Source organism: Staurois parvus, unplaced genomic scaffold (genome assembly GCF_062004578.1).
Source record: "Staurois parvus isolate SC_StPar_1 unplaced genomic scaffold, SC_StPar_1.0 ptg000604l, whole genome shotgun sequence".
NCBI classification, from domain to species: domain Eukaryota; kingdom Metazoa; phylum Chordata; class Amphibia; order Anura; family Ranidae; genus Staurois; species Staurois parvus.
In genome coordinates, this window is record NW_028318400.1 from 267498 (window position 1) to 281698 (window position 14201).

Consider the following 14201-nt stretch of genomic DNA (forward strand, 5'->3'; position numbering starts at 1 on the left):
TTTCAAGCAGATATATTATACAAACTTATTCTTTTAAAAACATTAACACATTTATGGCACAAACATCATTCCACGTATATTTTCCCTTTTTAAATTTGATATCTTCCCATATTCTTTCAGTGTCTTCATTAAATTTGGCAATGTTATCCTGGGGTTCCCCACATAAAACAGCAAATCATCCGCATAAGCTGCCACCTTATGCTCTGTGTCTCCTATCCATATTCCCCTTATGTCTGTATTATTCCTTATTGTAGACAGCAAAGATTCCAATGACAAAACATACAATAATGGGGACAATGGCATCCCTGTCTTGTTCCATTTAACATCCCAAAATACTCTGATAAATCCCCATTAACCATGATTGCTGCAGAGGGCATACTATATAACTTCCTTATCCACTCTCTCATTCTGACACCCAAGCCTAGTACTTCCAAAGTATCCATCATATATCTCCAATCCACTCTATCAAATGCCTTCTCGGCATCAATTGAAAGCACTACCACCGGGGTTCTCTATTTTCTACTTTTCTGTATGAGGAGCAAAGATCTCAACCCATTGTCTCTGCCCTCTCTCCCTGAAACAAAACCTACCTGGTCCATATGTATCCATTCAGGCATTAAATCTTTCAACCTATTTGCTAGGACCTTCGCATATAGTTTAGTATCTGTGTTAAATAATGAAATTGGTCTATAGCTTGAACATTGAGTGACATCCTTTCCTTCTTTATGAATAAGGAACACATGTGCCTGTAGGGATTCTCGTCTCATTTCCATCTCTCCCCCCAGTGCATTCATATATGTCTTCAATTTGGGTACTAATAGTTCTTTGTATTTTTTATAATACCTCACAGTATATCCATCTGGCCCTGGACTTTTCGCAACCATGGTACTTTTTAATGCTACTTGTATTTCTTCCTCTGTTATTTCTAACTCTAGGGAATTCAGTTGTACTTCGCTTAATTTTGATAATGCTGCGTTTTTTAAATATGTCAGCCTTATTTCGATTTTCCCTACTCCATCATTATTTATAGGATTATGGGAAGTAATATTAAATAACTTACTATAATATTCTTTAAACACCCTGGCAATATCTTTGGTTGAATGAACCAACTCTCCCTTGGAATCTCTTATTTTTTCTATATAATTCCTAGCCTTTTTTTTCCTCTGAGCCCTCATTAAATACTTTCCAGGCCTATCTCCCCATCTATATCTCTCACTTATCATTTTTTAAAAACTCTTCTCTTTTCTTCTTCCATTAGTTTTTCTTATTTATTACCATCTGCATTATCTCTTTTGTTATTCTACTTTTATGCATTTGTTCTAATTCAAAGAGTTCCTTGAGGAGCCCGTTAATTTTTTCTCTCCTTTCCCTTTTCTTTTTTGCCCCGCTCGCAATAAGGATTCCTCTAATATAAGCCTTGTAAGCTTCCCATACTGTAGCCACTGACACATCTCCGGTATCATTTTCCTCAAAGAATCGATCTGTTTCTTCCTTAATTTTTTGATCGGTCTCTTGATCCAGGAGAAGTGCCTCATTCAACCTCCATACTGTTCCTCCTTTCAGTTCCTTTCCCCATATTAATTTCATCGTAACAGGAGCATGATCCAATATTGATATTGCTTCAATTTTTACTTTGATCAAAGACTCTTTAAATCAATGTTCTAATAATATATAATCCAATCTCAAATACCTCTCATGTGCATGTGAGAAAAAAGTGTAGTCTCTATCCTTCATATGTTTAATTCTCCATATATGAACCCATTGACATTCATATATCATCTTCTTCAATTATCTCAGACACCTACTTTCCTCCCTCTGCACAGGAGAGGTTGCATCCATCTGCAAATCCATGCAAAGATTAAAATCTCCTGCCACGATGAAACCACTTTTTTTTAAAATCCATCAATTTTTTCAAGACATTTTTCAAGAATATCTCCGGCTTCTTATTTGGACAATAAATATTAGCTACTGTACACTCTATTTCTTGCAATTTACCCTTTAAGAACAAAAATCTCCCTTCAGGATCTGTCACTCTGTCCTCCAACTCAAATCTTACATTCTTTGCGAACCCTATTGCCACCCCCTTTGCTCTGCATAGAACCATAAGGGATATTGTCTAGAATTTAATTTCACATTAGTCTCTATCTCCAGATTTGACTCCTGTAAAAAAAACCACTGCCGATAATCTATGCTGTAACTCCTTAAACAACCTGCATCTCTTCCCGGGGCTATTTAACCCATTTACATTATAAGTTACAAACTATCTCTTCCATTCTTCTTTTACCTCCTCTTCTCTCCTCCGTCCCCTCTCCCCTTCACTCTTTACTAATGTGTCTCCCCTCAAATCACAGAGTGTTAACCTAACTCCCATACCCCTCCCCCCCACCTCCCCCCACCCCACTCCTCCCCCCCACCCCCCCTTCCCACGCTCCCCCCTGTTAGGCTTATAATTTGCCTAGGAATCATTTATGGGCCTAATCCCACCCTTGATTCAAACTTTGAGGTAGAGCTCCGCCCCTGTACGACTCGCCCCCCTCCCTAGTGACTCTCTATTTATCTTAAATCAGAGTATTTCTTACAAACTCTCCGAGTGGGAGGCTGGAAGGAGATGGATGGAGAAAGAGGGGAAAAAAAAGTCCTCCTCCATACCTCTCCTCCCACCCTCTCCACTCTCTATTTTTTCCTTCTAATTAGCTGCCAGTTCTTTTTTCCCATAGCCCATATCTGTCCTTCTTCCCATCCAGGTATCTCCATTCTCTGCAGTTCAAGTCTGTCACAAAAATCTCTCATATCTTCAGGGAATCTCAAAGTTGCAGTAACTCCATTTTTCCATCCTATTAAACACGCCGGGAAGCCCCATCTATATTGCACATTTTGTCTTTTCATCTGTTCCATTAATGGCCTCAAAGATCTCCTTCTCAACAGTGTCCCAACTGATAAATCCGAGAAAATCTGAATGTTTATCTCTCCATACTTAATGCTCGTTCTTCCTTTGATCTTCTTCCATATCTCATCTTTATCCCCATAATTGTGGAATTGCACAACTATATCGCTCGGTTTTTCTTTATCTCTCTCTTGTTGGAACTTTCCTATTCTGTAGACACCATCCAATTTAAGAAACTCTGAGACAGATCTATCCATTATAGTATGTAATATTTTACATGTTGTTCCCTTTAGATTGTTTCTCTTATCCCTATTTTCTTGATCCTCCATCTTATAAAGCAGCTGCCTTTGTTCTTTCCTCATTTCTATTGTCCATTTTTCCAATTTCGAAATAATTTAGGCATGATTTTTAACTTTTTCCTCCGTTTCTTCCACTCTAGATAACAGATGCCACAAATCTTTCTGTATTATCTCCATCTCCTGCTTTATTGATTTTTCCAAATTTTTAAACATTTCTGCCATTTCTTTTTTATTTGGCATATGTAGTTCTTCTTCATGTTCTTTCGCCTCCATTCTCTATCGTTTGTTGGCTGCTATTAACCATTCCCAGGGATAGTCTAGGGGTGCTTTCCATACTAATTTCCATTTCACTTCTTTCACTTGCTCCCTGAGATCTTTCTGGCGTCACATTCCCCTGTGAAGTAAATTTTTTTATCGTACCTGTTTGGAAGCCCTTAGGCCCACTTCCTTTAACATTTTTATTTTTCATGCCACTGGTGAGACTTTCCTCTCTTGTTTAAAGCACTGGGGTATGTTAATAATTTTTGTTGACCCACTACTCCTTTTGGATGTCCTTTTCCCTTAATTTTTATGTCTTTTAGGTCCCCCTGCTCCACTCTGTATCCTCTGCACCTTCAGACCCCCTGGGAATCTCTCCCAACTACTTGCATGCTGTGCAGTGTACACTGGATATCAGATAACAGTCCAGCCCAACCGCTCTCACTCACCTTCCCCTCTCCTTACCTCTTCTGTGAGGCAGGCTTCAGGCTTTTCCTTCTGGGGCCGAGCTTCTCCTTACTGTGTCCTCTCTCTGGAGGGATTCCTCCGGATCTCTCTTTCCATGCCTCGTACTTCCACATCCACTGGGAGCGAGCCGAGAGCAAAACAACGGCTCTATCTCCCCTCCGGACGCCGGCTTCTCCTCTTCCCAACGCTCCTCCGCGGCAAACCACGTGGTCGTCACCACGTCCCTCCATCTCCCAGCAACCAGTATAGTTAGTGGAAAATATAGCACCCACTATAGGTGCAATACAAATTTAATGGTTTGGTTCAGGGGTATGTTGTGATACAAGCTTCTTATATGTTTATACCTGACCTGTCTGGTGTGTTCCTTGGCCTCCATGATACTGTTTGTTCACTAATGTTCTCTAACAAACCTCTGAGGGCTTCACAGAACAGCTGTATTTATACTGAGATTAAATCACACACAGGTGGACTCTATTTACTAATTAGGTGACTTCTGAAGACAATTTGTTCCAGTAGATTTCAGTTAGCGGTATCAGAATAAAGGGGGCTGAATACAAATCACCCCACACTTATCAGATATTTATTTGTAAAAAATTTTAAAAACCACGTATCATTTTCCTTCCACTTCACAATTATGTGCCACTTTATGTTGGTCTATCACATAAAACCCCAATAAAATACATTTACGTTTTTGGTTGTAACATGACAAAATGTGGAAAATTTCAAGGGATATGAATACTTTTTCAAGGCACTGTAAACGAAAAAAGACCAGAAATGTTGATAAAATATTTTTTACTTTCTACTATAAAACATATCCAATAAAAAAAATGTCTTCATAAAATTTGCCCAAAATGTATTCAGCTACATGTTTTTGATTAAAAAAAATCCCAATAAGTGTATATTGATTGGTTTGTGTGAAAGTTATAGTGCCCACAAACTATAGTATATATACTGGAATTTTTTATTTATTTTTTTACTAATGGTGGTGGTCAGCGACTTATAATGGGACTGCAGGAGTGCCACTGGCAATCTGACACTAACTGCCAATGACTTTGCCAGTGACATTAATACTGTGAACAGTGATAATACTATATACTGCCACTGTTCTAATGACACTTGCTTGAAAGGAGCTAACATGGACGATCAAGGGATTAAATATGTGCCTAACTACAGTGAAGGAAATAAGTATTTGATCTCCTGCTGATTTTGAATGTTTGCCCACTCACAAAGAAATTATCAGTCTAAAAATCGAATGGTAGGTGTATTATAACACTGAGAGACAGAATAGCAACAAAAAAGTCAAAAGAAATGCATAAGGGAAATAAGTATTTGATCTCCTTCACAAAACATGACTTAGTACTTGGTGGCAAATCCCTTGTTGGCAATCACAGAGGTCAGGTGTTTCCAGTAGTTGGCCACCAGGTTTGCACACATCTCAGGATGGATTTTGGCCCACTCCTCTTGGCAGATCCTCTCCAAGTCATTAAGATTTGGTGGCTGACTTTGGCAACTCAAACTTTCAGCTCCCTCCACAGATTTTCAATCGGATTAAGGTCTGGAGATTGGCTAGGCCACGCCAGGACCTTAATGTGCTTCTTCTTGAGCCACTCTTTTGTTGCCTTGGCCATGTGTTTTGGGTCATTGTTATGCTGAAACACCCATCCATGACCGATTTCCAATACCCTGTCTGAGGGAAGAAGGTTCTCACCCAAAATTTGACAGTATATTTCCCCATCCTTAGTCCCTTTAATGCGGTGCAGTTGTCCTGTCCCCTTAGCAGAAAAACACCCCCAAAGCAGAATGTTTCCGTCACCATGTTTGACAGTTGGGATGGTGTTCTTGGGGTCATAGGCAGCATTCCTCCTCCAAACACGGCGAGTTGAGTTGATGCAAAAGAGCTCGATTTTGGTCTCATCTGACCACAACACTTTCAACCAGGCATCCTCTGCATCATTCAGATGTTCAGTGGAAAACTTCAGACGGGCCTGTACATGTGCTTTCTTGAGCAGAGGGACCTTGTGAGCACTGCAGGATTTCAATCCTTGTTGGCGTAGTGTGTTACCAATTGTTTTCTTGGTGACTGTGGTCCCAGATGCCTGGAGATCATTAACAAGATCCTCAAGTATAGTTCTGGGATGATTCCTCACTGTTCTCATGATCATTGACATTTCATGAGGTGAGATCTTGCATGGTGCACAAGACCTAGGGAGACTGACAGTTGTTTTGTGTTTCTTCCATTTGCGCATGATTGCACCAACTGTTGTCACCTTCTCACCAAGCTGCTTGGTGATAGTTTGGTAACCCAGTCCAGCTTTGTGTAGGTCTACAAACTTGTCCCTGACATCCTTGGACAACGCTTTGGTCTTTGCCATGGTGGATAGTTTGGAATCTGATTGTTTGTTTGCTCCTGTGGACAGGTGTCTTTTATACAGGTAACAAAATTAGATTAGCAGCACTCCCTTTATAAGTCTGCTACTAATCACAGCATGTTACCTGTATGAAAGACACCTGGTAGCCAGAAATACTGCTGAATGATAGGGGATCAAATACTTATTTCTCTCATGAACATGCAAATCAATGCATAATTTGTTAGACATGCATTTCTTTTGAATTTTGTGTTGCTATTCTGTCTCTCAGTGTTACAATACACCTACCATTTGATTTTTAGACTGATCATTTCTTTGTGAGTGGGCAAACATTCAAAATCAGCAAGTGATCAAATACTTATTTCCTTCACTGTGGGACTGTAGCGGGCATTCTGACACGGGGTGGGGGTTGACTGACCAACAGCCACTGACATCCCTAGTGACACTAATACAGTGATCAATGCTAATAAAAACCACTGACACTGTACTAATGACACTGGGCAGGAAGGGGTTAACATCTGGGGTGATCAAAAGGTTAACTGTGTGCTGTTATTCTATGTTGTCTGTGTGTGCTTTACTATGTAAGCATGCTGCGTTGTATTGCTCTGCTATGCTGAGCAATACAAAGCAGCATGCTGGTACTGACAGAGGAGAGATCTGTATTGTTTACATACAGACCTCTCCCCTGCCAGTGTTCCTCGGCGATCGCTGGGTGTGGGCAGGGAATCTGCGAGTGGGGAATCTCTGGCCAGGATCCAGTGATCGACAGCTGTAGCCGCCAATGGTGGCGCGGGTAGGGCAGCGTGCACGCCCCCTACCCGGAAATGCAAAATCACATACTGTATATACACATGTGATTTTGCACTGCCCTGCTGCCCTTTACAAGTAGTTCTGGTATAGGGTGTTAGGGAAGTTGTTAAACGCTGCAGTTGCTGAGATAGAGATTCCCCACTGTCATTTTAACAGCTTGGATTTGGCAGCAAAAATAGCCAGAGAACAGCAGTGAGAGAAGAACAGGGCAAGAGGAGAACAACAAAAGTAATTGAATTATTTTTCCACAGAAATATTTAATTGAAAAAAAGGATATTGTACTTAGTACAATGTGCAAAGTTTAAGATTACCGAAGCAGTAACGTAATAGAATTAGATAGAAACAGAATTATATAATTTGCAGGGGTACATAATAGAAGGCAGTTAGCTACAGACATGTGCTACACATAGCTGGGAACAAGGGGTGCAGCAGTGAAAAGGAGGGAAGAAGAGAGACCAGGAAAGGAGTAAAAGGAAAGGAGGAGAAAAGGAAGGAAGGAGGAAAGAAGGGGAGGGAGAGGAAGGGTACAGGGAAGAGTGGCCAAAATATATAACTATGGATATATTCAAACAGGAGAAGAGTCATGTGTGCCCCAAGAATCTATGCAGGCTTACCAGATGTTGTCAAATTTCTTAGTACAATTATGACTTTCGTAGGTCAACTTATATAAAAGTAATACTGTATTGATGGCTGCATGCTAGGAGGATACAATAGGAAGCATGGGAGACTTTCACTTGAGTAGGATCTCCCTATAGGCATAGAAGGAGGCAAAAAAAACCAAACTGCTTAACATAACAACCCAGCTCTGCACCATCCAGCACCCCCAGCAGCAGTACTCTGGGGTCCAAACTCAAAGCTAGGTCATACGTATCATTACACATCCAGGACAGGAGTCCAGAAGAGCTGGATCTTAGGATGTCCAGACCATGTGACAGAATGCACCCTCAGCTGAAATCTAGCACACACTGTAGAATATATGGCGGCCAAGCGAGCAGGGGTGTAGTTGGCTCTGTGAAGAAATTTCAGTTGGATAAACCTATCATTGGTTGAGACCATATTAGTAACATAATGGCTTATACACTAGCCCCAGTCCTCTTCCAACAATTTTGGCAGATCAGCTCGCCATTTGGAGAGTACTTTACTCAATCTTACAGTATTCATTGGAGAGTCAAAGGTATATGGATAATGGCGTTTCATTGAAAATGTTTACCATGTACACCTAATGCCCTCAGCTAGTTAAAACAAATAAGTAACCAGGGTATATATAGAAAGATTTTCACAATACAGCAATAACCTTCTTCTGAATGGTTACAGAACTCACTTTGTCAGCAGTCAGCTCCTTGTCTGGTTTCAGTAACACCACACTCTGATCCACCACCCTGAGACCACAGAGAGAGCCAGGAGCAGCCTGAACCTGAAGAGACACATCAGATCCTGGGAGGATCTCATCTGGTGAGAAGCCGACTGATACCTGGCAAAGTGATAAATGACAACAATGATATGGCACGGCAAAATAAGAGTATTGATTTAAAGTGTATGTATACTGTTTATGGTCCTGCTTGAAAAATTCCCTTACACAATTGGGCCTGGTAATCATTGTCTCCAGTATATAAAGATATGGGAAGTCCATTTTTTTTGTCAAGTAGGTTTATATTTAAGCTGGCCATACACTGATCAAAATTGGGCTAGCAGGAACTGGCTGAATTTTTGATCAGTGTGTGAGCTTCCATGCTCAACAGAAGTCGATTGTTTAATCCACTTCTGTTAAAGGGATTGGATTTACAGTGATACTAAATGTTGACTAGCTAAATAGACTGTAGTGTGAGCTTTCAAAGCACGCTGGGTTCTTCTTCAAACATGAACTTATAGTAAAAACATGCAACTTATACATGAAACAACAAAGAGATAAATATAGAGATAAATACATATGTGTCAGTGTCTTTGTGAGACAGAAGAGCCTCTCTCTCACTGAGACAGTGATCAATATTTATCTTATGAGAAATAACAAAGCATCCATTTAGGAGAACATTTGGTGGATGAAATGAGGTGGATTCGGAAGATTATGATAGGGCCACATGGGTGATCCTTTGGTTGTGGCAGCAGGGATAATCTGCCCATTTTATATATCTTCTGTGCATCCTTTCCTCACCTCTTAGCCCCTTTGGACTTGTTGGACACCTAGACGATAATATGACACTTGATTTTTATAATGGTTGAAGATTATTCCAGACCAACACCCATCAATAATCTTCTCCTAAAGAAGTGGACGTTGTTCATGAAACACGTTGAGAAAATATGGATTTTGTAAACATTTTAAATTCTAATATGCACAATAATACGTTATGTAATAGAAATTACACCTGGAAAGAATCAAAGTAATATGCATGGTTCCACTATCTTCAACCATTTTTGAAAAGAATTACCAGCTATAATGTGATTTTATTATGTAAGAATAGTTTTATGATGTATGATTAAGAGTTCTGAATGTAAGATTTGGTTGTATTTCAGAATAAATTGTGATACCCAAAAAGTCATGCTTAGTATTGTGTTTTTCAAGAATCAATAAAAGCATCATTGAAAATCCAAACTTTTACTTTTGTTGATGGTGTAATCGGTATAACACTCAACTTCTGTTTTCTGGTGACAACTGTCTTAGAGGAGATATCCCCTTGCTTTGGAGAGATCATTTACTAAGGCGTTAAGAATCCTTTGTGTGTTTTATTTAGCAATTATACTGTATGTTACTTTAATTTACAGTACTTAAACTTTTTTTTTTCACCTAACTTTGTTATCCCTTTATAGGGCTGACAAGCCCCTATAATTATGATAGCATAATACTGGTGATAGGTGCTTTTATGGTGACATCAAGGACTATTATGCCCCTAATCTAACCTCTGCACTCCACTGTAGCTAATTAAGCATAGCTCTGACCCTTGAGGAAAAAAAATGCTTGCCCCCTCTGGAATCATTCACTGGAGGAATGATCAGCTGATCACCCACTACTCTACACGATGACACATGCCTGCCCTGGCACCTGTAGATGTGGCAGGGTAGCCTGGAACAAATTTGGAAGGGGGAAAATCACTTTCTAGTAGTTGTGGAAGTGATCGAGTTGGTTTACAGCTGGTTTAATCACATTCAACACAAAGCCGACAGTCAGCTGGAAAAGAGTACACACACACTCCCAGCAACTATTACAGCTTGAAGGTTGTGTAAATAACCCCAATGTTGCAGATGTAAATCTTTCATCAATGGCAGCAAAAGGGTTAAAAGGTAGAGCCTAGATATGACAAAGATCATTATGATGGAACACATGCAACTAAAGTTCCCAAAACACTGTTTTAACAGGCAGCAAGCTTATCCATCTTAAGGAATTACAGTGAACCTACGGACTCATCTCATCAAGTTGTCCCAAGTCAATACAGCAGGTATTTTAACTTAACTGCCTACATGTTTGTAGTGTCTCCTTGTTGGAGGCTGTTAAGCCATTTCCAGCCACATAGCCTAACTAAACATTTTCAGTGATGAAAGGTCTGGGACCCTGTAATAAAACCACCCCTTCTGTTCACTATTCCACAGCCTTTAGCTCATGTTGGAAAACACTTGCACACACACAAGGGGCCCGACTTTGTTTGGTGGTTCCAGGCCTAGTCTACAGATAAGTCTTGTTTAACACCTGGGCCCACATGACATAGGAGTCCCATGTTACTGGTTTGTATCCTCGTAGAGTGACTATTCTACCCTCCACCAGACAGGTTGACAGTCTTTGGCTCCTTTTAGGCAGGACGGATCCATTAGCGTACTCCACTTGCTCAGCGGGGGATCTCTCTGCTGATCCCCGCTGAGCAGGCGAACACTGCCTGCTGATTTCAATGGGATGGTCGAATGGAAACGGACCACCTGTCTATTTCCACTCAATTGTCATCCAATCTGATCCACTGGACGGAAGGGGAACTGATTTTTGGCACACAGAATCTGATTGGATGCCTGAGATTAGAAGTCTATAGATGGACTGACAGGGTCCACCTGAAAAACAGACAGGTAGACCCCATCTGTCCACTCATGTGAAAGGGGCCTTTGGTTCCCAGATATTCTTTCAGCCAGACATCCATAGGGATGAAAGTGGACTCGATTCCTGCTTGCAACATTGTTCATTTTAACCAAACATTTTAGAACATACAGATCTATTACAACAGTTTTATTTTTAGAGTAAGTTGGTACACACAGGTACCCTTGGGACACTTTAGAAAGTAAGATGAACCCACAAGTTCACTTTTAGGATCTGAAATTAATACAAAATATAGGTCATGCTCAGGCCACTCACTTTATTTATCTATTTTTTAAACTTAGTTTTTTGAAAAAAAACTGCACATACAAATTATAATGGGAAAGTACTATCCAGCAAACCGTGTATACAAAAGGGAACTGTCACAGCTCTGGAGTATAAAAGCCTGTGAATTCCGTACATACCACAGCAACAAATAGGTACTTCCATGTATATGCACAATCAGAAAAATCAAACAAGAACACTCACTCTATTCTTGAAGCATCTCTGAACTTTATAGTTTGCAGAGTCGGCTAAAATGTCTCCATCTGGTAACATAGTGTACACAAGTGTCCACAGAGTAGAAGATTTTCCTGCACTTAATGGGAGCTTCAATGTAGCCTTGCCATACAGATCTGCAAAATTTGAAAAAAACAAATACTAGAGGTTAGCAAGTTCTAGTGAAGAGAAAAAAGGCAACTTTTTTGGGCTTTGCATTTTGAATTTACTTTTTAGGTAACATTATATTTTATTAGAAACAAATATGTAGATGGCCCCACACCAATGAAGTCACTTACAATCATGGCCAAAAATATTGGCACCCCTGTATTTCTGTCAGCACCACTTTGCTCAGAACATTGTTGCAATTATGATTGTTTAGGCATTCTCATGTGTTCTCTTTTGTTTGTATTGGTATGACACAAAAAAAGTGAAGAATCAAAAAAGACAAATCTGAAACATTCCACACAAAACCCCAGAAATGGACTGGACAAAATTATTGGAACCCTCAATTTAATATTTGGTAGCACACCCCTTCCTGTAACGATCAATGAGTTTCTTACATCTCTCTACTGGAATTTTGGACCAGTCTTCTTTCGCCAACTGCTCCAGGTCTCTCGGATTGGAAGGTTTCTTTTCCCAACTGCTGTTTTTAGATCTTTCCACAGGTACCCTATGGGACTGAGATCCGGACGCATTGCTGGCCAGTTCAGTACTCTCCAGCACTTTGTCTGAAACCATTTCTGGGTGCTTTGTGATGTGTGCTTTAGGTCATTGTCCTGCTGTAAGACCCATGACCTCTAATGGAGACTCAACGTTCTGACACTGGGCCCTACATTGCACCCCAGAATTCTTTAGTACTCTTCAGATTTCATAATGCCATGCACACGGTGAAGACATCCAGTGCCTGTAGCAGCAAAGCAACCCGAAAACATCAGTGAACCATGTTTGACTGTAAGGACTGTATTCTTTTCTTTAAAGGCCTCATTGCCTTTTCTGAAAACAGTAGAATGATGGTCTTTACCAAAAAGCTGCAATTTTGTTTAGTCTGTCCACAGCACATTCTCTCAAAAAAGATTTTGGCTTCCTCAGGTAAGTTTTGGCAAACTCCAATCTGGCTTTTTTAGGTTTCTGTGACAGCAGGGAGGTCCTCCTGGGTCCCCAACCATAGCATCCCTTTTCATTCAGATGGCAACATACAGTGCAAGCTGATACAGTTGTTGCCTGTGCCTGAAGGTCAGCTTGAATTTGGCTGAAAGATGATCGAGCTTCAATAGCCGCCATTCAAACAATCTTTCCTTGCAATCTTTGATTGAGTTTTCTCTTTCATCTACATCCAGGGAGATTAGCTACAGTGCCGTGGGCTATAAACATCTTGACAATGTTGAGCACAGTTGACACAGGAACATTAAGATCTCTGAAGATGGACTTGTAACCTTGAGATTGTTATCTATGCTTTTCCATCATTTTTGTCCTCGAATCCTCAGACAATTCTTTGCTGCCCTTTCTCTTCTCCATGCTTCATGTGGCACACAGAGACACACAACAGAAAGGTTGAATTAATTTTTAACATTTTTAACTGGTTGCCGCTGTGATTTCTATATTATCAGCACCTGTTAAATGATACAGGTGAGTTTAATTACAAATTACAGGAACGTCACAAACTTGGAATGCAATAATTTCTTACAATTTTGAGAAGGTGCCAATAATTTTGTCTAGTCCATTTGTGGGGCTTTGCGTGGAATGTGTCAGGTTCAGCTTTTTGTTTCTCTGCTTTTTTTGTGTCATACCAATACAAACAAAAAAAATAAATATAAAAATGCCTAAACATTTGTAATTGCAACAATTTTCTGGGTGAAGTGATGCACAGAAATGCAGAGGTGCTGATATTTTTGCCTACGACTGTATGGCGAATCTTTGAGCCAACAAAAAAACACTCATATCTAGAACTAGGCCCATAAGGTTAAAATGCATCAGAGAGGTGGCTTGTAGGTGGAGACTTTGAGTGTGTTTTTGCTGGTTTAATAAAGATTTACCACAAGCGACGTCATTACGGAATTACAGAATAGTGGAGTGCTGACAGGCCCATGTTGGCCAGCACCCGATGTGCTTGATACAATGATTGAGGACGACATGGTAGGTTTGGGAGCATTGTCTTATTTACAGTCAGGTCCATAAATATTGGGACATCGACACAATTCTAACATTTTTGGCTCTATACACCACCACAATGGATTTGAAATGAAACGAACAAGATGTGCTTTAACTGCAGACTGTCGGCTTTAATTTGAGGGTATTTACATCCAAATCAGGTGAACGGTGTAGGAATTACAACAGTTTGCATATGTGCCTCCCACTTGTTAAGGAACCAAAAGTAATGGGACAGAATCATAAATCAAGCTTTCACTTTTTAATACTTGGTTGCAAATCCTTTGCAGTCAATTACAGCCTGAAGTCTGGAACGCATAGACATCACCAGACGCTGGGTTTCATCCCTGGTGATGCTCTGCCAGGCCTCTACTGCAACTGTCTTCAGTTCCTGCTTGTTCTTGGGGCATTTTCCCTTCAGTTTT

General features: G+C 40.3%; 1 protein-coding gene across 1 annotated transcript in view; it reads right to left on the minus strand.

Annotated features, from left to right (window-relative positions):
* LOC149449761 (alpha-2-macroglobulin-like protein 1) overlaps positions 1–14201 on the minus strand; it is a 125162-nt gene that overhangs the window by 67795 nt on the left and 43166 nt on the right. The window contains exons 14-15 of the mRNA XM_089692748.1: positions 11620–11765; positions 8407–8556 (exon numbers count right to left, since the gene is read on the minus strand). Of these exons, the coding sequence (XP_089548874.1) occupies positions 8407–8556; positions 11620–11765 (296 nt within the window). The remainder of the gene's footprint in view (positions 1–8406; positions 8557–11619; positions 11766–14201) is intronic.